The sequence below is a fragment of the Cydia amplana genome, chromosome 17, assembly GCF_948474715.1.
Source record: "Cydia amplana chromosome 17, ilCydAmpl1.1, whole genome shotgun sequence".
In the NCBI taxonomy this organism is placed as follows: domain Eukaryota; kingdom Metazoa; phylum Arthropoda; class Insecta; order Lepidoptera; family Tortricidae; genus Cydia; species Cydia amplana.
The window spans coordinates 5631225-5653763 of NC_086085.1; the positions used below are offsets into that span (position 1 = coordinate 5631225).

The 22539-nt window shown below is 38.4% G+C and overlaps 3 protein-coding genes across 4 annotated transcripts in view; 1 reads left to right on the plus strand and 2 right to left on the minus strand.

The window, feature by feature from the left end:
- Nucleotides 1–64: 64 nt before the first annotated feature.
- LOC134655667 (uncharacterized) lies at nt 65–1559 on the plus strand. Its single transcript, XM_063511105.1, has 2 exons — nt 65–228; nt 1353–1559. Exons 1-2 carry the CDS (start codon nt 112–114, stop codon nt 1524–1526), a joined length of 291 nt encoding a protein of 96 aa, XP_063367175.1. The 5' UTR covers nt 65–111; the 3' UTR covers nt 1527–1559.
- An 898-nt stretch (nt 1560–2457) lies between these two features.
- LOC134656051 (uncharacterized protein CG45076-like) lies at nt 2458–5211 on the minus strand. The gene is made up of 5 exons (XM_063511566.1): nt 5060–5211; nt 4611–4656; nt 4000–4449; nt 3369–3475; nt 2458–2644 (listed from the first exon to the last, which is right to left on the minus strand). Exons 1-5 carry the CDS (start codon nt 5209–5211, stop codon nt 2458–2460), a joined length of 942 nt encoding a protein of 313 aa, XP_063367636.1.
- A 795-nt stretch (nt 5212–6006) lies between these two features.
- Nucleotides 6007–22539, minus strand: part of LOC134655719 (uncharacterized) — a 36584-nt gene continuing 20051 nt past the window's right edge. Inside the window, exons 5-10 of one of the 2 annotated variants that reach the window (XM_063511180.1) lie at nt 8812–9006; nt 8284–8396; nt 6875–7017; nt 6511–6672; nt 6285–6357; nt 6007–6244 (exon numbers count right to left, since the gene is read on the minus strand). In XM_063511180.1, the coding sequence (XP_063367250.1) occupies nt 6317–6357; nt 6511–6672; nt 6875–7017; nt 8284–8396; nt 8812–9006 (654 nt within the window). In that variant the 3' untranslated portion in view covers nt 6007–6244; nt 6285–6316. Of the gene's footprint in view, nt 6358–6510; nt 6673–6874; nt 7018–8283; nt 8397–8811; nt 9007–22539 lie in introns of both variants that reach the window. The other variant, XM_063511179.1, reaches the window with a different exon arrangement.

Sequence of the window (22539 nt, forward strand, 5' to 3'; positions counted from 1 at the left end):
ATTGTTTCTACAGGCATGCGTGAACATGGTGAACATGCTTTGATGTTTACATTTTATTTATAAAATTATAACCTGTTTTACTTTGCGTCGTAATTAATAAGTGCTGATATTATGGGTAAAAATAAAGGCAAGGGGCCCAAGGGACCTAAGGCCAATGTTTTTAAAGTAGCTGGAGCCAAGAGTTTGAAGAAAACAAAGGCAAAAGCTGTGAATCTAGGATTGAAAAATGTAAGTTAATAATTTCGTGAAATTGGTGCTTATATTGCACTCCACCTACGTGTTGTTAATATAATGCTTCACCAAAATGTATGTATAGTAACGGCACCAGTCATGGGACATTTAAGAGGAAATCTGGAGTATTTGTGTTGTTTCTCTGATACATGTAAAAGTACTACCGCTTAGCTTGTTAATAGATGAATATCCTATCCTTCTTTCATGTTTAAGGCGTGTTGTATCAAAGATACTGCAATTAGTTTCCACATAATTAATAAATTAAAAGTATGTTTTTTTTCTCCAGTCATGGACAGCAAAGCTCCAGTAATGGGCCCCCCATAATGGACATACCCGATCAGTATAAGATATTGGAAAAGGGAATAAGTTTTTGGCAAAAAACTAGTTATTAGTCATTTTTGGTATTTTAAGCTTTTATGTAAGAATGTATTTTTCTTTCGACAGCCAACTAATACTCATCGAGACAATTCTAACAAACACAAACACAATTAGGTTGCGTTTATCACAGAGTTCCTATGGCCACCTCCTGTCTCCATCATAAGATCTGGTCCGAGGAGACCTCCTGACATAGTTCGTAACTACATTATACTTCTGTATTGTTTAAACATGAAATTACGCCATGGCAAGCATCATTATGTAAATTGTCCCATCATAGGAGGTATGCAGTTTTACAGCTCCTATAATGGGATTGGGCAAAATACCACTATTTTTTATACATATCTAGAGTCTCAACATAGTGTGTTGTATACATCTCATGGTAAATGCAATTAACAAAACACATTCTAGTTTACACCAAGAAATATTTAATTACAATTTAATATATGAACTCACCTCTCTTAGCGAAGTTGTTAAGAATTCTTACTGGTTATTTTTTCAGTGACACGGCAACTTTTGGGTTGGCGCCAATTTCTTAAAAAGTAACCGAAATTAATAAAAAGTCAAACTTAAACAGCTCTAATATGACTCTTATTTATGGTTAAATATTGCCAGTGTTTATAAACTACATTTACATACTTATTTTAGAGGATTTGTGGTTTTATGTCCCATTACCGGTTCCACGTCCATTATAGGGTCCATTACGTTATACCTCTCTAATCAATTCCTATTTGTAATTATTTCAGATAAAACAGAAAGTTCAAGATATAGACAAGCAGTTTGTAGAAATAAATAAGAACCCAAAGCCTACTCAGAAACCTAAAGAGCCTGCCAAACAGCCTTCAAAAAAATCCGTGAAGAAAGTAACCAAGGAAGAAGTGTCAAAAACTGCAGAAGAAATAGTGAAAATGGATTTATAACTTTAAAAATTATGTATATTGATTTAAATTTTACTTACTTTAAATTTTATAGGTATATCATTTATATGTTTTCCTAGTGTTGATAGACAGTAAAACACCATACTTCAAACTTTTTGTTATTGAACTGTGTTATAGCTGCATCCCGAAAAGTAAGGGTTTCCTGATCAGGTAGTTGACTGCGGCAAAATGGTAACTTGGACTTTGAGATCTGATGACATTGATTTTAGTCCAACAATTCACAAACACATTACCTAGTGTGTGTGACTTCCAGGCTAAGTTCAGACGAAGTATTTCTTATAAATTTTTAATGAACAATTACCTAACAGGAAATATTGCTCAATTGACCTTTTGCAGGATTGTTATCATTGCTTTGCTTGTAAATTCCGACATGAGATTTTTACTAATAGATTATATCTCATAAAATGGATGTTATGCACTCTATAATCAGCCTAAAGTATCCATCACTTGCTTCACATGTTTGAAGGAAATGTAGGTTTTGTTGTTGTTGTTGTCTGTCCTAGGGCACCCCCGAGGTGCATAGGGCCTCCACAAGGTGTAGGTTTTGGTACTTATAAAATAAGCAAACAAACATAGACAACTGTTAATGTCTTTTACTGTTAAAATTTAACAAAAATACAATTTCGAACACTTAACCTAAAACATTAACTGTTTTGTAACAATATAATTTAAGAAATGTTAACGGTGGTAGTTTTACAAACACATGAAGGTGGCTAGGATTGGTTGGTTTTCAACGATACGTAATTTGATTACGGAGCAGAAAACATTTGGTGTTGGAGGCTTACATTAATGCTATTATATCATTAAATCTATTTGGCGATTTAATGACATTTAGCGTAATCTTAGTAGATTGTGTAAATGCATAGAGATTCCTATGTATCCCTTCATGGTAACAATTGGTAGAAGGTTTATATTATTCTTCATCCGTGACGTCAGGTTCTGCCGCATCGTCTTCGCTGGCCTCGGCGGGCTCGTCCGCGGGCGCGGGTTCGTCCGCGGGCGCGGGTTCGTCCGCGGGCGCGTTTTCGTCCGCGGGCGCGTGTTCGTCCACGGTGGGGGATTCGGGCTCTTCTATAACAGGCTCCTCCTCTTGGGATTCGCTAGAATACAAATAAAAATCGGTTAGAAAATATAATTATCATTAAGCAATACAAAAGAAACGAGCGCTGTCTATTCTACATGGAATATGCACGTCATCTGCCATCTTGTGGCCTTAATCGAACACTCAAACTTGAAATGGACCTGTTCAATAAAAAGGTTTCCTAAAGTTCAAACAATCTGCTTCCTTGCGCAATGGAGGCTCTTCCATCTAGTTCAGTCAGCAGAAATAGTTGCTAAGCGGGCGAGGTGTTCAAAATGATCTTGACGCGACTTTATTGTTAAGAGAAGTAAGAAGAGCGCGTCAAAGTAATTTTGAACACCTCACCCGCTTAGCAACTTCTGCTGCTGACTATACGTAGCGTCGTAGCCTATCGAAAATATCGGAAAATTAGCTTGCCTTCAGGCCTTCGCGCCAATAATCAGGAAGCTCCTGTCAACTCCTGTGCTGCCCTCTAGAGTTCAAACACCTATAAGCCTTTCTTTGTCCAGCAGTGCAAGTTTTTTGGCTGATACTCGTATTATGACTTCCGAGAAAATCGGAAAAAAGAGACTTGATAAAAGTGATTGGTCTCTGAGCTCCTAAAAGAAGAATATCTGTTATGGCTGAAGCAGAGAGGCGGCAATAAGCGAGCGCATTGTAACCTAACCGCCTAACATAATGTAACACCCTGATTGCTGTCGGCGCGATATCGCAACGGTGGTAAAGATAGAGTTGATACGTACGCCTCAGCTTCGGGTACTTCAGCCGCGGAACCGCTGTGTGAGAGCTCCTCCAAACGGGCGGCTGCCAGTTCTGATTCTTGTCTCGCGATCTCCGCCAGCTCTGCCGCCTGGATCATGGTGAAATGTAAGCATTATCGGGGAAAACATTGGAATGATTTTATCTGTAGGACTGAAGATGGTTTTGAGAAAACGGTCACTGCATAACCGTTTCATGCGATGGCCATAAGGCCAATTCATAATTCGGTTCCATTCTCCAATAGGGTCTCATGGTACTTCTACTTAGATGAGAATAGGAAGTGTTTCTTCCTTTTTGTAATGTCACTAAAGCAACGGATAGCCAAGTGGGTATGCTATATCGTTTTAGATATGTACCGGTTTTCGTTAAATATAATATATGTTATGTTTCTTAAGTTTAGGCCATAGGTTATGTTTTATATCACTACATAGTCACTTTCCGCTGTCTGTCTGTCTGTATGCTTAGATCTCTTTAAAACTACGCAACGGATTTGGATGCGGTTTTTTTTTAAATAGATAGAGTAATTCAAGAGGAAGGTTTATGTATAATTTGAAAACCCGTGCCGGGGCGGGTCGCTAGTTTATGTATAAATAAGGAATTGGCAATTGTGTTTACCTGTCTCGCGAGTTCTGCCTCTCGCTCATCCTGTGCTTGTTTCTCCAGCTCTTCGAGGCGAGCGAGTTCCTCCTGCCTCATTGCCTCCGCTTGCCTCTCTTCTTCCAGACGGGCTTCTTCGGCCAACCGGGCTTCTTCCGCCAATCGGGCCTCTTCAGCCTTGGCTTCTTCTGCTAGACGAGCTTCTTCTGCTAAGCGTGCTTCTTCAGCTAACCTAGCTTTTTTAGCCTTTTTCGCCTCGTCAGCCAAACGCGCCTCTTCGGCTATTCTGGCTTCTTCGGCTAATCTGGCTTCCTCGGCGTTCTTTGCTTCTTCCGCTATACGTGCCTCTTCGGCTTTGCGGGCTTCTTCCTCGGCCTGGCGAGCGTCTTCATCGGCCTTGCGCTTGGCTTCCTCGGCCTTGCGTGCTTCTTCCTCGACCTGCTTTTTTTCTGCCGCTTCACGCTCAGCCTGAAAGAAAATTATAGGTTGTAATCGTTTTCGGTTAAAAGTCATTGAAGACGACCGAAAAAATTAGAAGAGATTTTTTCGACTCCCTATTATAAATTAGCCGGAGTCGATAGATCTAATGGCATTGAGCGTGGGAAATCACATCAGAATAAAATAATTACCTGTGCCTTGCGTTCCGCCTCACGTTTTGCTTCCTCCTTTAAAGCTCTGAAACAAGAGATAAACTAAAATGTATACTTTTGTGTAATAATCGTTAAAAAAACGGAATCTTTGTCAATCGGACTGAGTTATCATTCAGGCTAGACATTAAGTAAAACATACATTATTATGGGTTTTTCGTCGTTAATGTTAAACGCTGTCTCTATTAATTGTACCTACGAATAGACGTCAAAAGTTCTTAGGTACTTTGAGAAACCTCGCTGCTCCTGACCAGGATCGTCTTACTTCTGAAAGTTGTAAGTTGTTCCTCATCCTAGTAGCTTGAGGCCCTATATGTGTCGAAGTCTAAGTCACAGGTCCCACTTTGTCGCTTACCATAAGGACGAGATTTGCTTGTATCTTTATACGATTTTCTGTAATATGATAGGTTTAAAGACTTTAAAGGTCTTACTTCTCCTCAGCAGCGCGTGCTTCCTCCTGCCTCTTTCTCTTGATCTCCGCCAGGTCCGCCGCCGGCGCCAGCACAGGCTCCGCTGTAGTGGCCCGGAACCTCGCTTCCCTCTCAGCCTTGGCAGCCTTCAGCTCCTCCGAGGGGTCGTCCATCGTCTGAGGAGCCTGGAACTTGCGGCTCGGCCTCCACGGATGCAGTTTTACTGCACCCAGGCCCTTGTTACCAACGGCTTAAGCAACTTGAAAAGACTAGCGTGTTCAAAGATGTGATGTCTCGTGGTATATTATATTACAGATGAAGCCGAATGTCTAGGTGCGAGTGGAATGTCGGGAATTTTTTTGAAATATTTTTCTTATCAATTTTGCGTCTACGATCTTAGATTTGAAATGATTCTTTTGAATGTGGCGCTACGTTTTTTATTACAGATATAATGTCGATTGTCGATTAAATCTGTGACGCTGTTTACTTCATTGAAGGTCCGCCAATGTCTAAAGGAATATATCTTAGGAAGGTAGATCTATGAGGGTTGATGTTAGGGACAAGGACAACACAGCTAGTCTTTTCTAAACCAGTGGACAAACAACAAGCAGCTGCAGTTCATCGGGTTTTCTCATTCAAGCAGTTAGACCCAGAAGCTCATCGCCAAGCCTGATCATGTTGCCGTCTTCACTTCACTGGAACCAGACATGCTGTAAACTTTTGAAAGCTGCATTCGACTGCGACGCGCCTGCTTGCATCTCATGAAATGAAACCTCGTCTCGAGTTGTTGGCTTATAATAGGCTTTAGTTTTTTTAGGTTTATGTTATCTACAACATGATGTTTATCGTGTGTTGAATTATTAAAAAAAAAAACAAAAGTAATCGAAACTGTTATTAAAAAGCGAAGCATTATGTAAGCCTGGATATGTTAAGGTCTGTCATGCGGAATGATTAAAACAACTGAGAGATCGGTTATAATCATTTATTATTACTTAAAATCAGTTCTGTTAAGTGACAGGAGCCTCTCAAAAACGAAGAGTCGTTCCTTCACGAAATATGACTAGAAAAATAGATTTAATTATAATTCGTTCGTTAAGTATTCGTTTAAAATAAAATTATCTGAATAAATGGATAAAAAAATAGATGATCTAGGTCTTCTAGGTTAGTTGGAGCGTGTTATACCGAGATCAGAGTACGCGAAGGGCTCGCGCGGCGCGGGCGCGGACGGAGCCGCGTCCGCACCGCGCGCGCGGGGGACGGGAGCGGGGTGCGCGGGGGCTACGCGCTCAGCGCCGCCGTCGGCTGTTCCTTCGCGCCCGCTGCAAGAGACACCACACACAGTGTTAGACACGGACTTTATATTCATGTTTAGACCCGCTCTCTACGCAGAGCGAGCGACTGAGAACGTTTTACTTGAACTTTAATTAAGCTTAGGGTGAGCGAGCGTTAGAGTTGCGACGCAGTCGTAGTACCTGTGACCGCGTTGTCGGCCAGCCCTGCGGCGGCGAGCCTGTTTTTCGCATAGAACGACAGCAGATTGACGTCGTCCCTGATGCTCATCTCCTTGTAGAGAGGTCGGCGGTTGGAGAAGGCTTTATTTCCGGTGTAGTGAAGACACGCGAGGTGGCCGCGTCCTGGCGAGAACACCTCATGTTATCACGGGGGGCACACTGGAACTGACTGTTAGGGGTTACGGAAGTTGAGTACAAGAGAGGTTGAAGAGGGATCACTCAGATCAGTACTTGTTAAGAGTTGGTATTGAGATCTTGTTGTGTTGTGTAGTGACACCTGCCTGAGCTGTTTGTGCCCTAAGTTCTGGTGTACTTGGTTACTTACCTGTGAACCTCTTCGTGGGCTCCTGGTACTTGTAGAAGGCGATGTTATTGATGTGGTGGACGACGCTGCGTACAGACAGTGGGAGTCCAGCCAGATAAGCGTCACTGCTGTAACGGTATGGAACAGGCTCGCCATAGGAATACCTGAGGACATGTAAATGCAATTTAATAATAAATACCAAGATGCCGACCAAACAAAACTTTGACAGTAGGTGTGGAAACTTGTGAAGAAATTGGAAACACACCAAATGGGAAAACGAGACAAAGGTACATAACAAACAGATAAGCACTGTTAGGGGAGGCCATCACTTGTAAAGTTTAATTGCTTATAGTCCTAGAAGATGTCACAGATTCAATAGTTTATTATGTTTAACTCAATTTGTAACTGGGATTTCCAATTAAATAATAACCACTTTTGGTGTAGGTATGCTGTGAGCTACAGAGATTTGTCGTATTTTTTTATATTCGTTATCACAATTTATGAAGGCTACACCCAGTGCTATGCTTAGATTGTATAAAAAATATGTGAAGGTTTTGCAAACATCGCAATTAGACTGAAAAATCTTACATGTTCACCCAATGAAAATAAACCATAAAACATTTTATTGGAGCACTACAGAGCAAAACATTTGCTGGCATTTAACCAGTCTATAATTATCCGGTGATTCGTTGCCTACGACGCTGCGTACGGAGATTTTGCCTATGAAATCTACACCCACGCTGAAAATATCGCAACCAAATATGAGAGAGCGTATTGTTGTTATATGTCTCTAATAATTAAAGGATTTCGCTAATTAGTAACTAGAAGTTTCGACGCTAGAGTATGTAGCGTTCATTGCCAATAGATGAGCGGGCGATAATGTCGTCAAAACCCAATGTCAGTGCCAGGGCAGTCGGGCATCAATGGGCTGTCTATTTATATAACATCACATGTGGCCAAGAAAAACTTGACGACCGCACGAGCAGGTGTGAGAAGAAACTGCTCTGTCGATAGGTATTTATCTAGGCTAGTTCGTCTAGGGTGCAACGAGAGACACCTCGATCACTTTGAACGGAAATAGCTCATCTCATGCAGCAATACTTATTTATCTCTCAAATATGTTTATTTTTAGTTTCCTTTCCAACTAGCGTCAAACATATCAAGCGCCGGAAACTATTGGCACTTTTATTTGGCTTGGGATTCAGGGAATGTTTGTTGTTACGTCAGGTTCCAAATTTAGGTATAAACAAACAAACAAACCCGAAGGCCACTACATCACTCATGCTCTGAGAGAGGATGCTCGAGGCTGATCGCTATACATTGTGTAACGGGTAACATTGGTTAAATTAAAACAAATGGATGGCGGTTGACATCAGCCGTTTCGGCCGGTATTGCTTTCTAGGAGACTTATTGAATTCACAAAAACTTACGAGTGTAATGTCTCCAGGGGTGCGAGAGACTTAGCACGCGGCACCACGGACCGGGCGCGAGCCAAAAGCGACTCCGTATCGGCACGGATGCGGCGTTTTTCGTCCTCGAAATACTGGAAATGAGAGATTCATGGGTTAGCAATCGGCAATGTCGCAAAAACATGTAGTCACTCTATAGAGGATGTTGAGATTCAAGGATGTAAGTTAAGTAATGTTTGTTCTCTACATGCCCTTTCAGCTAAGACGAATGCTACCTCCTTAGTACAATATCTTAGAACGATTTCGGAAAATTGGCGGAACTGGGCATGACTGCTGAATATCTTTCAGGTATTCCTGGTGATAACTTGTTTATTAGTTTGTACAATACGTGTCTTCTGTGATTCTGTGAGAATGCCATGCCGTTGTGATCTCAAAATTTTAATCAGGAAGATGGTTAACAAGCCACCAAGCGTACCATTGAAAGAGTCCATCGGGTTTATCTACAACTCTACATTCAAAGGGAGTGTCGGTATACTGTAAGTGTGATACCTTAGTAGTTTCTGCATTGTAGAATTCATCAAGCGCGGTGACGGCGAGGTGCGGGCGGTGGCGGTAGTTGATGCGGTCCAGTTCGCGAAGCACCACCGAGGGACGCACGCGCACGCGGACCACGTGGTGCGGCGCCTCGGGGTATGTAACGAGTCGAGTCACGCTGCGAGCCGTCGGACGATATATTAACTCCGCCTGGAGAGAGTTCAGGTTTTAGTAGGGATCGTAAAAAAGCTCTGACCAATTCGAAAGTAGCTGAGGATAAACGCACTTGTAGGTATACTTTGTCTAGGATGAAGCACATGTTGACGTGTCGTCAAATTTCGGTAAAGTTTAGCGCTAAACGGAGGCAATCTATACCGAGACACTTGCAGACTACTGGTTATGCTATAGCGGTAGAGTTCTATTGAAATGAAGGATATTTTTACAAATGAGAGACCGTTTTTCCTCGGCTACTCTTATTGAATGGTCAGAAATATATGCTTAAGCGATAATGGTGCAGTATTTATTACACATGTGCGTATGTTGTGACATCGTCAACTATGTAGCTCTGCCGATAGCATTATTGATAGACAACGTTGAAGCATTGTTATATTATAGCGATGTCCCACCGTTAGTATGAATGACGCTCGTGTCGAAGAAATATATCTGTTAATTACTTTGCACATTTGCTAGAATTGCATTCAATTCAAGCTGACTAAATAGGACGTAGGACAAATCTAATTGTACAAACTTACATAATGAATATCATATAGTGGGAAGGTAACATGCCAATTTTTATAACTAGGTACCTTCCAATTATACTGTGTTACATTCATGTATCTTATACCCGCCCATCTATATAGACATCAAAACTTGCCAAGATAAACGCAATTTTGATACAGTCAAAATAAGATTTAAATTAGCGGGGACCTTTTTATAGGCCTTCGGGTGGCTATTGGATATCGATAGGCAATGGCACAGTTATGCTGCTGCAAATATCAGGACAGGGTTAAATATAATTCATAGTACCAGATCCCAGGTGATTAAAGAGGTATGTTGGAACCAGTGCCAAAATGCTTTAGAAATTGTGCATGTAAATCTAAAGTATAATAATTTTTCATGTAACTTGGTCACTTGTTCTGAAGCGTGGTTAACTGGCGAAGCTTATAGTTTGTCAAAGGACTGTCTCATTTCAAACATAGACAGAGAGAATCATACTGTCTTTGTCTTACACTAGTACTAGCACCCAAAAGAAAAGGGTGAGTACCTATAGTTTTTTGTTCTTATTTACTGACAAATTGGTTTGACCAACTATATTTATCACTGCATTCGTTACTTCACACATAGCTGGTGACAGATGCGAAGATTGCAAAGCATTTGTGGCTGCATTTAACTCATGCAAATAATTGGCGTGAATGTGTAATAAAATCAAAACAGTTGAAATCATGATTGTTTCATATTGGTTTATGATATCTTACGCTTACGTTACGCTTGTTGAAACTACATATAACATTCCATGATAGCTAGGTGTTGAAAATACTAGTAACTATTATTCAACGACGCCAGAGCCGGACAAATCTATCGTCTGCTTCAGGGTCAAATAGTCTGGACAAATCTGCAGAACTTTGAGTTATTTAGCACAAAACATGACCTAGTTTTTTAGAAGTGTGTGAAATATAAACGTAGACCAGATCAGTCAATCTCCAGCATGGAGTTTGTTTTTTTCGAGAATTTGGCAACGATTTGTTTTTCCATTTTGTTTATGAAATGCCGCATCACGGAGCATCACGGGCTATTTTTGATAGACCTTATTGCGTGGATCAATGGCAGTGAGTCATGGGGTACCTAAAATTAGATTTTGTATGATAATGTAAATAATGGAGTATTTAGTATTGAAACCGGAAACTGAGTGTGATTTGGTGTGATAAAGAAGTATAAAGTCTGCTGTTGCTTGGCAACCCTACCTATCGTAGTTTGATGCCTCTTCTAGCTAAATTGGACAATTCATAGCGTAAGTATATGGAATAACCAAATTAGCTAGGACCCTAAATAGCGTAACAATCCCGTCTGATGACTGTACATACCTTCAACAAGAATGAAAGTGGCTCGTTTATATAAACTGAAAATTTCCAAGTTTCCCATTGCTTCTGTGCCAAGCAAGAATCATCAAAATCAGTATTGCTTAAAAGGAATCCACGTCGAAGTTCCATTAAATCCCCAATTAGAAAGTATACCAAGACCGTATATGGCAGTATCACGATTGTATTCCCACGTTCATCAAATCTTTTTCCGTTGGCTGTATACCTAGTTGGTAATTAGCCAACCTTCAGCCTCTTGCCAGGAATGTTCAATGTTTACGTTCCCTTCAAGATCCGGCCTTTGTTATGTTCAAGGGAGAGCTCGTAAATTTCAACCAGAATGTAGACCAGGTATGCGAGTAGGAACTGAACTAGTTATAAACGCTTTCGTTGAGTCATTCTCGCAACTGTCCGCTGTTTTGCAAAGTACATATTAGGCATCATGTGTATTGTATAAATCCTTGTGACTTGATATGATTTTTTTAAATGTTTTCTTACATCCCTTCGACATTTCAATATATAGGTCCTAGATTTCCTACCGAGTCAAATTTTATGAATAGGCATGGCAAATTTTCGATCAAATGATAAACAGACATCTGTTGGTTCAGGCGGAGTATGTCACTTTCTTAGGACGTCACATTCTCAGTTCGTCACTTTCTGACTTTGTCACTTTCTGAGATCGTCACATTCTGAGTTCGTCACTTTCTGAGATCGTCACATTCTGAGTACGACACTTTCTGAGGACGTCACTTTCTGAGTACGTCACATTCTGAGAACGCCACTTTCTGAGGACGTCACTTTCTGAGTTCGTCACTTTCTGAGTTCGTCACTTTTTTAGCATAGGTACGATTTAACAGTATAATATACCTGCACGAAAGATGTATACTGCCAGCAACCAGATTAATAGAGACAAACCAAAGAAAGTCTGCAGCGCTAGATTCAAAGTAGTTTTTAAAAATCAGTATGCGACAACACCACAGAAAATGGATTAAATAGTCTTGATACTTGTGAAATTTCTACCATATTTACCGTCTATGAAAAAATTAAGCTGTATGCACAGCTTAATTTTTATGGTAAAATAAATTTCATTCCAACAATAGATGTCACTATTAATATGTAGACATATACTAATATTGATAAATAATATTGGGAGAATGTGACATTTGGCTTCATCAAAATTAATAAGCTTTTGTAATATCCGTGATGGCGGTAAATAGGTACAGAGGGCCTACCGCGAACACCGAAGTTCTCAATATGCGAGCATCTTTCTCTTTTACTCCCATTAAGGCGTAATTAGATTGACAGAGAAATTGCCCGCAATTTGCGAACTAAAGTTTTCGGAAAAACGAAATAAACCATTAAAACAATAAACATATATTAAAAATTAATTTTAGCTTTAACTAGTAGGTACCCATGCCGTGAGCATAAGCATGGAGGTTGTGGGTTCGAGCTCAAAACCCGGCTAGTAGGTACCAATGAGTTTCTCGAAATGTTAGAGGAAGTTCATAAGTATGCCTATACCTATTAGGTGTGTTCAATTTGCTGTGAAACCTTTGTCTAAACCAATATTATATTATCTATCTTAATACTTCACCATATGTACCTACATATGGTGAAGTATTAAGATGTTTCATTCCACTTACCCGTCATCAACTCCAAATTTTGTAAACATTGTCGTTTTTCAGCTTGAATCGCCTCGTGCTGACTTTTTACAGGTGTAAAATTATTCGTCATGCGGAAAAGTAACTCCCGCACGCCGGTTTTGTAAGGTTTCACCATGTTTATTCCGTTCATCACAAAACACAATGAATATTTAAACGATTTTGACAAACACATACCATAGTGCATGACGTTTACTGACTGCTTAAAAACATTGCCATATGTAGTTTTTTAATTCGATGTCAAATTATTGCGCTGCAGACTTTCTTTGGTTTGTCTCTAGCTGTTTGACATACGGTCGCTTTTATATCCTACATACCAATACCAATCTCTGTTTGCCTTACGCCTGACTCGTAGAGAATTCCATTTGGCAAAACGTCCTATGTGTCGTGCAATAAAGTGAAAATAGAGAAATAAATAATAATAAAAAACAATCTAATTATGTTTCAATCAGAGTATTTAATTCAGAATAAGTACTTAGAAACTACAAGCACCAAAACATTTAGCCACAAATTGGAGTTAGGCCGGCAACAGCTTCAATTCAATACACATAAATGTATCGCACAGTAGGAAAGGAACCATGATTTTATCATTCTCCGCTGTGATTAGCTCGTGAAGGTATCACGGCAAGCTCGCTGACACCAGTAGAAGGTCATAATTCCAACATATTTACATTTAAACGGACTGTCGCTCCTTTCGTGACAACATATTCTTCAGCATACCGCGTCATGTCTCCATAAACTCAAACGTCTTTTTTTTCTGATGATAGTGTAAATTTTGGATACCTATCTGCGTATAAAAATCAGCATTGCAGTTTTGTTTCAGACAATATTTCTTCTCGTGTCATCTGTGGAGAATAGGCGTCAATGGATTTTTTCTTCAAAGCGTTGCCGAATTTCAGAATATATGTTCAGCCATCAATCACTTCTGCGTATGGAGTGATCCATACTCTCATAGTTCTCATGTTCTTTATTTGTTTGTTTTCTTCCTATATAGGTTACACGATGAATTTTTAAATTATTATTACATTATACTTTTAGCCTGACAATAGAAATCTAGCATGTCGCCGATTTGACAACGCTGATTTTTTTTCTATTTAAAATGCGAAACTACAAAAAGGTTATATATAGTTTGAGGACTGTCTCATTTCAAACATAGACAGAGATAATCATACTATCTTTGTCTTACTCTAGTACAGTCACCAGCATAAATATATGACTGTGGGCAGCCGTGCAAAAATATCTGATGCTCCATTGGAGGCATAAGTACATGACGAGTATAGAGGTATTTTTATGATTTTAACGTTAAGTAACGTTACTTTATAATGTGAATTGGTAACGTTAACAAGCCCTGATGACGACACTACCTCGGTAAAAATATGTGATGCTTTGTGGCCGGCAAAAATATCGTTAGTCTTTATCCGCATAAATATCGGATCGGGTCGCTTAAAAATATTTGATTACTTATAAAAATCAAAATTATCTGATTACTCTCATCTGGCATAAATATCTCTCCACTGTGAAAGCAAATACATCGGATGGACGACGGACCGCCTATTATAATATCTGACACGTTGGAAAATCACAAATATGTTACCGACCTTCAAAAACGAACCATACATGTTTGGTATAGAGCCGTAAATTGTATGAAGTGATTTGACAATTCACGAAAAGAGTGCAGTCTTGTCATTGTATATGTCGGTCTCACATTATATTCTATCATCGATTTGACGGAATAAAATGGATATAATTTTTTTGTAAATTTGAACGTATTGCAATCATATCATGAATCTAGTATATAACTGGATCTGGCATGAGGGGTGGGGGAAATGACCGAACGGGAGTCTTATGTATCATTCAGTAGGAGTAGCAGCGAAAGCACTATTATTGTTTGTCCTTGTCACAGTCCACAAGTTGACTTCTTTATCATCCTTTTTTATGTAAGAAGGAGGTTTATTAGTTTTATTACACATCTTCTATTAAAAGTCTACCTGAATTATGTCACAATTTAAAATTGCAAATGAAATACGTGAGACAGACATATGCAATGACAAGTCTGCACTCTTTTCGTGAATTGTCAAATCACTTCATACAATTTAAGGCTCTATGCTATCCAGGTATGGTTCGTTTTTGCCGATTGATGACATACATATTTCATAATTTCGTGTCAGATATATAGGCGGTCCGTCTGCCATCCCATGTATTTGCATTCACAGTGGAGAGATATTTATGCCAGATGAGAGTAATCACATAATTTTGATTTTTATGAGGCGTCAAATATTTTTAAGCGACCCGATTCGATATTTATGCGGATACAGACTAACGATGTTTTTGCCGGCCACAAAGCATCACATATTTTTACCGAGGTAGTGTCGTCATATACTTATGCCTCCAATGGAGCATCAGATATTTTTGCACGGCTGCCCACAGTCATATATTTTTGCTGGTGACTGTACTAGCACCCAAAAGAAAAGGATGAGTATAGTTTGTATTGTTCTTATTTAATGACAAATTGGTTTAACCAACTATAATTTGATAATATGGTGCGCTAGCTTCGACCCGCGACTTCATCTGCGTGGAAATATGATGATAATAATTATAGCTGGTCAACCAAATCTTGTCAGTAAAAAAAGGCGCGAAATTCAAATTTTCTATGGGACGATATCCCTTCGCGCCTACATTTTTCAAATTTGCCGCCTTTTTCTACTGTCAAGATCTGGTTGACCAAGTATATGTCCTTCCCCGGGCCTCAAATCTTGGGGAACGAAAATTTGATTATTTTTGCGCTATGACGTACGGTTTAGGAGATACAGCATTATAAATAGTGATGGGTAGGACATCAATTTAAAATGAGTTTGTATGAGTACCTCATTTTCTAAAATGAGGTGTTACAATGTCTTACTTCAAATGAGGTGAGGTACTAGCATATTTTCAGCGTCGACTATTCCATTAATTCCAACGGCGACAAAAATATTTAATGTATATACATATTTATGTATTCATCACTTCCTTTATAAATAAATAAATAGTAACATTTAATTGGAGTGCAATTCTGGAGGTTAAGAATAGAACTTTTAGGAGAAAGATAATTTTAGAATCAAGTAAAATGAATAGTAAGACATTTTTGCGGCACGAAGTACTGCGACAAATTAACAAAATGAGTGGTACAAATGAGGTGCCTCACGAGTGAGCGACTCAACACTAATTATAAAGTTTTTTTTGTTTTCTTTTTATTTATTTTTTGTTTTTTTTTTTATATTAATTAGGGATTTCTTACAGAGGAATGAACATTTTATTATTTTTGCACTACGACGCACGGTTTAGGAGATACAACCCATAAACCTTTTTCTTACTTTTTTGTTTTTTGTTTTTCGTGTTTTTTAAACATCACTTTGAGGTTTCAAAGGGGAACGAAAATTTGATTATTTTTGCGCTACGACGCACGGTTTAGGAGATACAGCATTATAAAGTTTTTATTTGTTTTTATTTGTTTTTATTTCTTTTTTTGTTTTTTTTTTTTAAATATTAATTAGGGGTTTCTTACAGAGGAATGAACATTTTAATATTTTTGCGCTCGGTTTAGAAGATACAACCCTATAAACATTTTTCTTTCTTTTTTTTTCGTGTTTTTAGGGTTCCGTAGCCAAATGGCAAAAAACGGAACCCTTATAGATTCGTCATGTCTGTCTGTCTGTCTGTCCGTCTGTCCGTCTGTCTGTCCGTCCGTATGTCACAGCCACTTTTCTCCGAAACTATAAGAACTATACTGTTGAAACTTGGTAAGTAGATGTATTCTGTGAACCGCATTAAGATTTTCACACAAAAATAGAAAAAAAACAATAAATTTTTGGGGTTCCCCATACTTCGAACTGAAACTCAAAAATTTTTTTTTCATCAAACCCATACGTGTGGGGTATCTATGGATAGGTCTTTAAAAATGATATTGAGGTTTCTAATATCATTTTTTTCTAAACTGAATAGTTTGCGCGAGAGACACTTCCAAAGTGGTAAAATGTGTGTCCCCCCCCCTGTAACTTCTAAAATAAGAGAATGATAAAACTAAAAAAAATATATGATGTACATTACCATGTAAACTTCCACCGAAAATTGGTTTGAACGAGATCTAGTAAGTAGTTTTTTTTTATACGTCTTAAATCGCCTAAATACGGAACCCTTCATGGGCGAGTCCGACTCGCACTTGGCCGCTTTTTTAAATATTACTTAGGGGTTTCAAAGGGGAACGAAAATTTGATTGTTTTTGCGCTACGACGCGAAGGACCTAATTATTGTTTATAAATCATCATCATCATCATTATTTCCACGCAGATGAAGTCGCGGGTCGAAGCTAGCGCAACATATTATCTACAGTCCGTTAACTCTAACCTTCGGATTTCAGAAAGATACTTACATCGGGTATCGGCGGTAACACGCGAAGGTGATACTGCTATTCTGCTTTCTTACTCACTCACAAAAAGTTTTAAACTTACCGCAAAAAGTTAGGGATACCTATTTTCTCAATGTAAAATAAGCCCTAATTGAATGACGTTATGCTTAATATTTGGTTGATGACTATATTGCTATTTGACTTTTTGTCATATTCTATATAAAATAGAATCAGAATTTGAAAGCAGAACGTCACACCGTCATTTACTACTTCTGGCTGAAATTATATAGAGTGGTAATAACAGTCACATTTTTTTTTGTAGGTAAGTAAGTATATTTTATAGTTTGTGTTTTTTATTTTATCTCTAGTTTTAATTCAAATTTACTTTAAAATAAAAGAATAAATTAAAACAATAATTTTAAATTTAATTTGTAAATATACAGTAAGTACTTAAAAGTCACATATTTTAATGAATTTAAATATTTACTTACCTACTAGTTATGGTGGTATTAACTACTCTATACAAGGTGGTACAAACCTCGATGTCCAAAAATTTTTTTTAGATTCTTCACTACGTGGGCTATCAGATTACTAATTTGGGAACTTTCCACCTCGGTTCCTTTGACCGGCGACTATGTCAAATTATGATGTTATTATGGTGTTAAGGTCCCTTTTTAGAGTTTTTCGTAAATAACTCTTGAACGGTGGCCCGTAGCAAAAAATGTTCTACTACATAAGTAATCCATATAAAATTTCCTACAAAAAAGATTCAGTACACTTTTTCGCTAGGATCAATGTTTTAAAATATATTAAAGTGGGAAAGTCACGTATAATTTATTCCAAGGTTGTTATTTTTTAGTTTTTCGTAAATAACTAGTAAACGGTAGCCCACAGCAAAAAAATATCTTTTACGTAAATAATCTATTTGAGATTTCTTATAAAATAAATGCTACTTTTTTTCGCTAGAATCAACATTAAAAAATATATTTTCTATTACGCGATTACGTCCGATTTTACCCGAAAAACGAATTTCATTCTGAGAGTTAACGGACTCTAAGTATAGTTGGTCAAACCAATTTGTCATTAAATAAGAACAATACAAACTGTACTCATCCTTTTCTTTTGGGTGCTAGTACTAGAGTAAGACAAAGATAGTATGATTATCTCTGTCTATGTTTGAAATGAGAGAGTCCTTTGACAGACTACTTATATATAACCTTTTTGTAGTTTCGCATTTTAAATAGAAAAGAAATCAGCGATGTCAAATCGGCGACATGCTAGATTTATATTGTCAGGCTAAAAGTATAATGTAATAATAATTTAAAAATTCATCGTGTAACCTATACATATAGGAAGAAAACAAACAAATAAAGAACATGAGAACTATGAGAGTATGGATCACTCCATACGCAGAAGTGATTGATGGCTGAACATATATTCTGAAATTCGGCAACGCTTTGAAGAAAAAATCCATTGACGCCTATTCTCCACAGATGACACGAGAAGAAATATTGTCTGAAACAAAACTGCAATGCTGATTTTATACGCAGATAGGTATCCAAAATTTACACTACCATCAGAAAAAAATACGTTTGAGTTTATGGAGACATGACAGAAGATGCTGAAGAATGTTGTCATGAAAGGAGCGGCAGTCCGTTTAAATGTAAATATGTTGGAATGACCTTCTACTGGTGTCAGCGAGCTTGCCGTGATACCTTCACGAGCTAATCACAGCGGAGAATGATAAAATCATGGTTCCTTTCCTACTGTGCGATACATTTATGTGTATTGAATTGAAGCTGTTGCCGGCCTAACTCCAATTTGTGGCTAAATGTTTTGGTGCTTGTAGTTTCTAAGTACTTATTCTGAATTAAATACTCTGATTGAAACATAATTAGATTGTTTTATTATTATTACTTATTTCTCTATTTTCACTTTATTGCACGAAACATAGGACGTTTTGTCAAATGGAATTCTCTACCAGTCAGGTGTAAGGCAAACAGAGATTGGTATTGGTATGTAGGATATAAAAGCGACCGTATGTCGAACAGCTAATCTGGTTGCTGGCAGTATACATCTTTCGTGCAGGTATATTATACTGTTAAATCGTACCTATGCTAAAAAAGTGACGAACTCAGAAAGTGACGAACTCAGAAAGTGACGTCCTCAGAAAGTGGCGTTCTCAGAATGTGACGTACTCAGAAAGTGACGTCCTCAGAAAGTGTCGTACTCAGAATGTGACGATCTCAGAAAGTGACAAAGTCAGAAAGTGACGAACTCAGAATGTGACGATCTCAGAAAGTGACAAAGTCAGAAAGTGACGAACTCAGAATGTGACGTCCTAAGAAAGTGACATACTCCGCCTGAACCTGCATCTCTTAAATACACATTTTCAGCAAATGCCTTACCGCGTGACACGTGTATACCAAAATATCTTTCATTATTCTTCTCGTTTTGCTTTGCTCTCCAAACAGATTCTCTTGATAAACGAGACTTCACAATTACTGCCATGTGTTTCGTATAATTTATAGTAGGTAAGTATTCCCCGCCCCGACAATTGCTTTTTGAAAGAATGTTTTTTATAATCTGTTACATTTGACTTTGTAATTAGCCGGTTGGCTACTTGCCAAGAGTGCGATGTCTACGCAGTATACTGTAACTATGGAACCTAAGAAAATTAATGGACTAGGTTTACCGAATTGGATGTGCAGGAACATACCTACATATATTTTGGTCAAATTATTCCTCAAGTTTCTTTTAATAGGTACCTATATTAATACTTGGCTGTTTAGTTGCTTGCTTTCTAAGTTACCAAATGCCGCCTGACGATAAAAGTTATTGCTGCATTTGCAATTAAGGTACATAGAATTTACTTCTCATATTTAGATAGATAGAAATAGAGATCTTTATTTGTATACCAGTATGTTACATAGGGGTAAGTATAGCAAAACATGTTGTTCACTATATTACTACTTATTATTTGCGGTACCTATCGGATTAGAAAAAACATTCGCGGCATTCGCGGAAGATTTTGTATTGCCGTTTGCCGTATGTGTATTAGCATTTTTCATTGACATAGAGATATCTAGGGACCGGCTTTACGGGCAATAATAATGAGGCATGATAGGGGCCAGTACAGCGGTGTGAAATCGCTACAACGCGATTGGTTGATGAGTTCGCATCACGCGCGCGATTGGTTGACGAGTTCGCATTACGCGCGCTATTGGTCGCAACTAGTCGCGTTAGACTGCACGATTGGCTGGAATTCGTGAGTAGCACCGCTGAACTAGTACGATTTTTAGTGCCCCATTAGCCCGTCCTTAGATATTATACGTCAATCACGTCAATGGTATTTTTTTAGTAAACAATTGCCGAAAACAAATGACAGTTCGTTGTTGACTACGTAGACATGGTACGTACGATTACAAACTTGTTATTTTGATATTCTAGCACGATTACCTGTATCCATCTCGACTGATCCGCGTAAACATTCTAAAGATATTTTCAGTACGTTGTGAAACGCGCTGTACATGACGTCACTTGACCGCTGGAATGCCCTTGGCAGGATGCAAATCCTAAATGCGCAGTTAATTTTGTAAACATGGATCGTAAAACCTTTTTATATAATAAGACATTTCTTAGTACAACTAACTGGCATCATATTTCAGGGCCCTATTTGGCTCGAGAACGTGTCAGATGTTGGCGTGGGATATTACCATAGAATTAATATGACTAGAACAACTGTCAATCTTCAAAAGTGCGACCAAAAATGAAATGCAAGTGTGTGCGTAAATTGTCTATGTGAGATCAAAAATAGTGATGTCATGTTACAACAAATTAATAATCTGTCGATGTTTGATTGCTTTATCGACTACTTTTTCAAATGTGTTATTTTAAACGTTTAAATTCTACGACATTATGACGTATAAATAACACTTACACTGCGTGTGCTATCAAAATCGTTGCAGACTTATCTTAATGTAACTCTTACTGTGTTGGAAAGTGAAGTTTAAATTTACCGCTAAACATGAGCACCTTCAAAAAGGTATAACAATCGTTATTATTTGAAGTCGGTTATAAAAGCTAATATCTTAATGATGTCTTGTGTAGAAATAATTACATAGCTATTAATATACCGACAAGTTATCGATACTGTCATATGAACATTTTGTCAAGCCCTAGCGTAAAGTAACAGGTTATGTTTTTACACAAAATATTTAAATTATAGACTAATATGATAAAAGGCAGGTGGTGTAACTAGGCTGGATCACGTCAGAAACACACACATAAGAGGCACCTTCAAAGTGAGACCTATCCCAGATAAACTACAGGAGAGCCGTCTGCGGTGGTACGGACACGTTATGAGGCGACCATCCGACCACATGACCAGAAAAGTGCTAGACATCCAAACCAAACCCCGAGGACGAGGAAGACCCCGAAACACATGGATGTCCGTAGTAAATAAGAACCTTAACGAAGCCCAAATCAACCAAGAGACGACCCAGGACCGAGCTGCCTGGAGGCGCATGATACGGAGGGCCGACCCCAAATAAAATGGGAAAGGGCCAGGCAAAGAAGATAGACTAATATGATAAAATATTAGCACACAAAGGAAGAAAAACTTATAATAAACTTTATAAACCGGCTTTTCTTACACTTTTTACGCTGTTAATTTGACAAAATATCGTTATGAAAATTTCGCTCGGAATATCATAAATCCTCTGAAATGAGTATTTGCTTGGATTATTTGGCACTGTAACACTGAAGTGTTACAGTGCCACAGAAGACTCGGCTTCGACATGTGTGTCGGATTTCAATCCGACACACTACAAGACACCATCTTCACTGAATTACTTTATTTAATACTTTTCGTCCTAATCCGTGTATATTTTTCAATTTGAAAATTACCGTGATACGCTCTTGGCCGTCCGCGGCCGTCGTCAAACTCAAAAGTGGTTACGTTTTCTCATTGGTAGTCTGACTTTTTCGCACTCATGGGATGTTCATATACGTGATGGCTTCCCTTTCGCACACTTAAGCTGTCTGTCAAGCGCGAGCGGGAATTGTATGTCTGTGGATATTACTCTTTTTGCACGAAATTACATTAATTTGTTGTTATGGCTGTTACGGCAAAGCGTGTTGGAGTAGTCAAATAGGGTCCCTACTAGAGCTCCCGATACACGTGTTACACGCTGACACGGGTACCCGTGTTCTTAAGCCCGGCGGTACTAAGAACCCGAACTACACGAACCCGCCCGGATCCAGAAACGTTTACACGGGTACCCGTGTACCCGTGTACACGGGTACACGAAAGAACGGATCTTATTTACCCGCGGGTTCAACCGTTCATTTTCGTGTAGCAGAGATTCGTGCTATGAAGAGATACGGTGGAATATAAGAGAGATTAGGAAAGTTCGATTACTTTGCAGTTTAACGTGTTATTGATTGGTAATGTCAATAATAAAGTAGACTTTGTTTCAATAATTCATGTTTTGTTTTACTCTAATTAAATTAAAATTAACAATAACTTAGTTTAACGTGTTATTGATTGGTAATGTCAATAATAAAGTAGACTTTGTTTCAATAATTCATGTTTTGTTTTACTCTAATTAAATTAAAATTAACA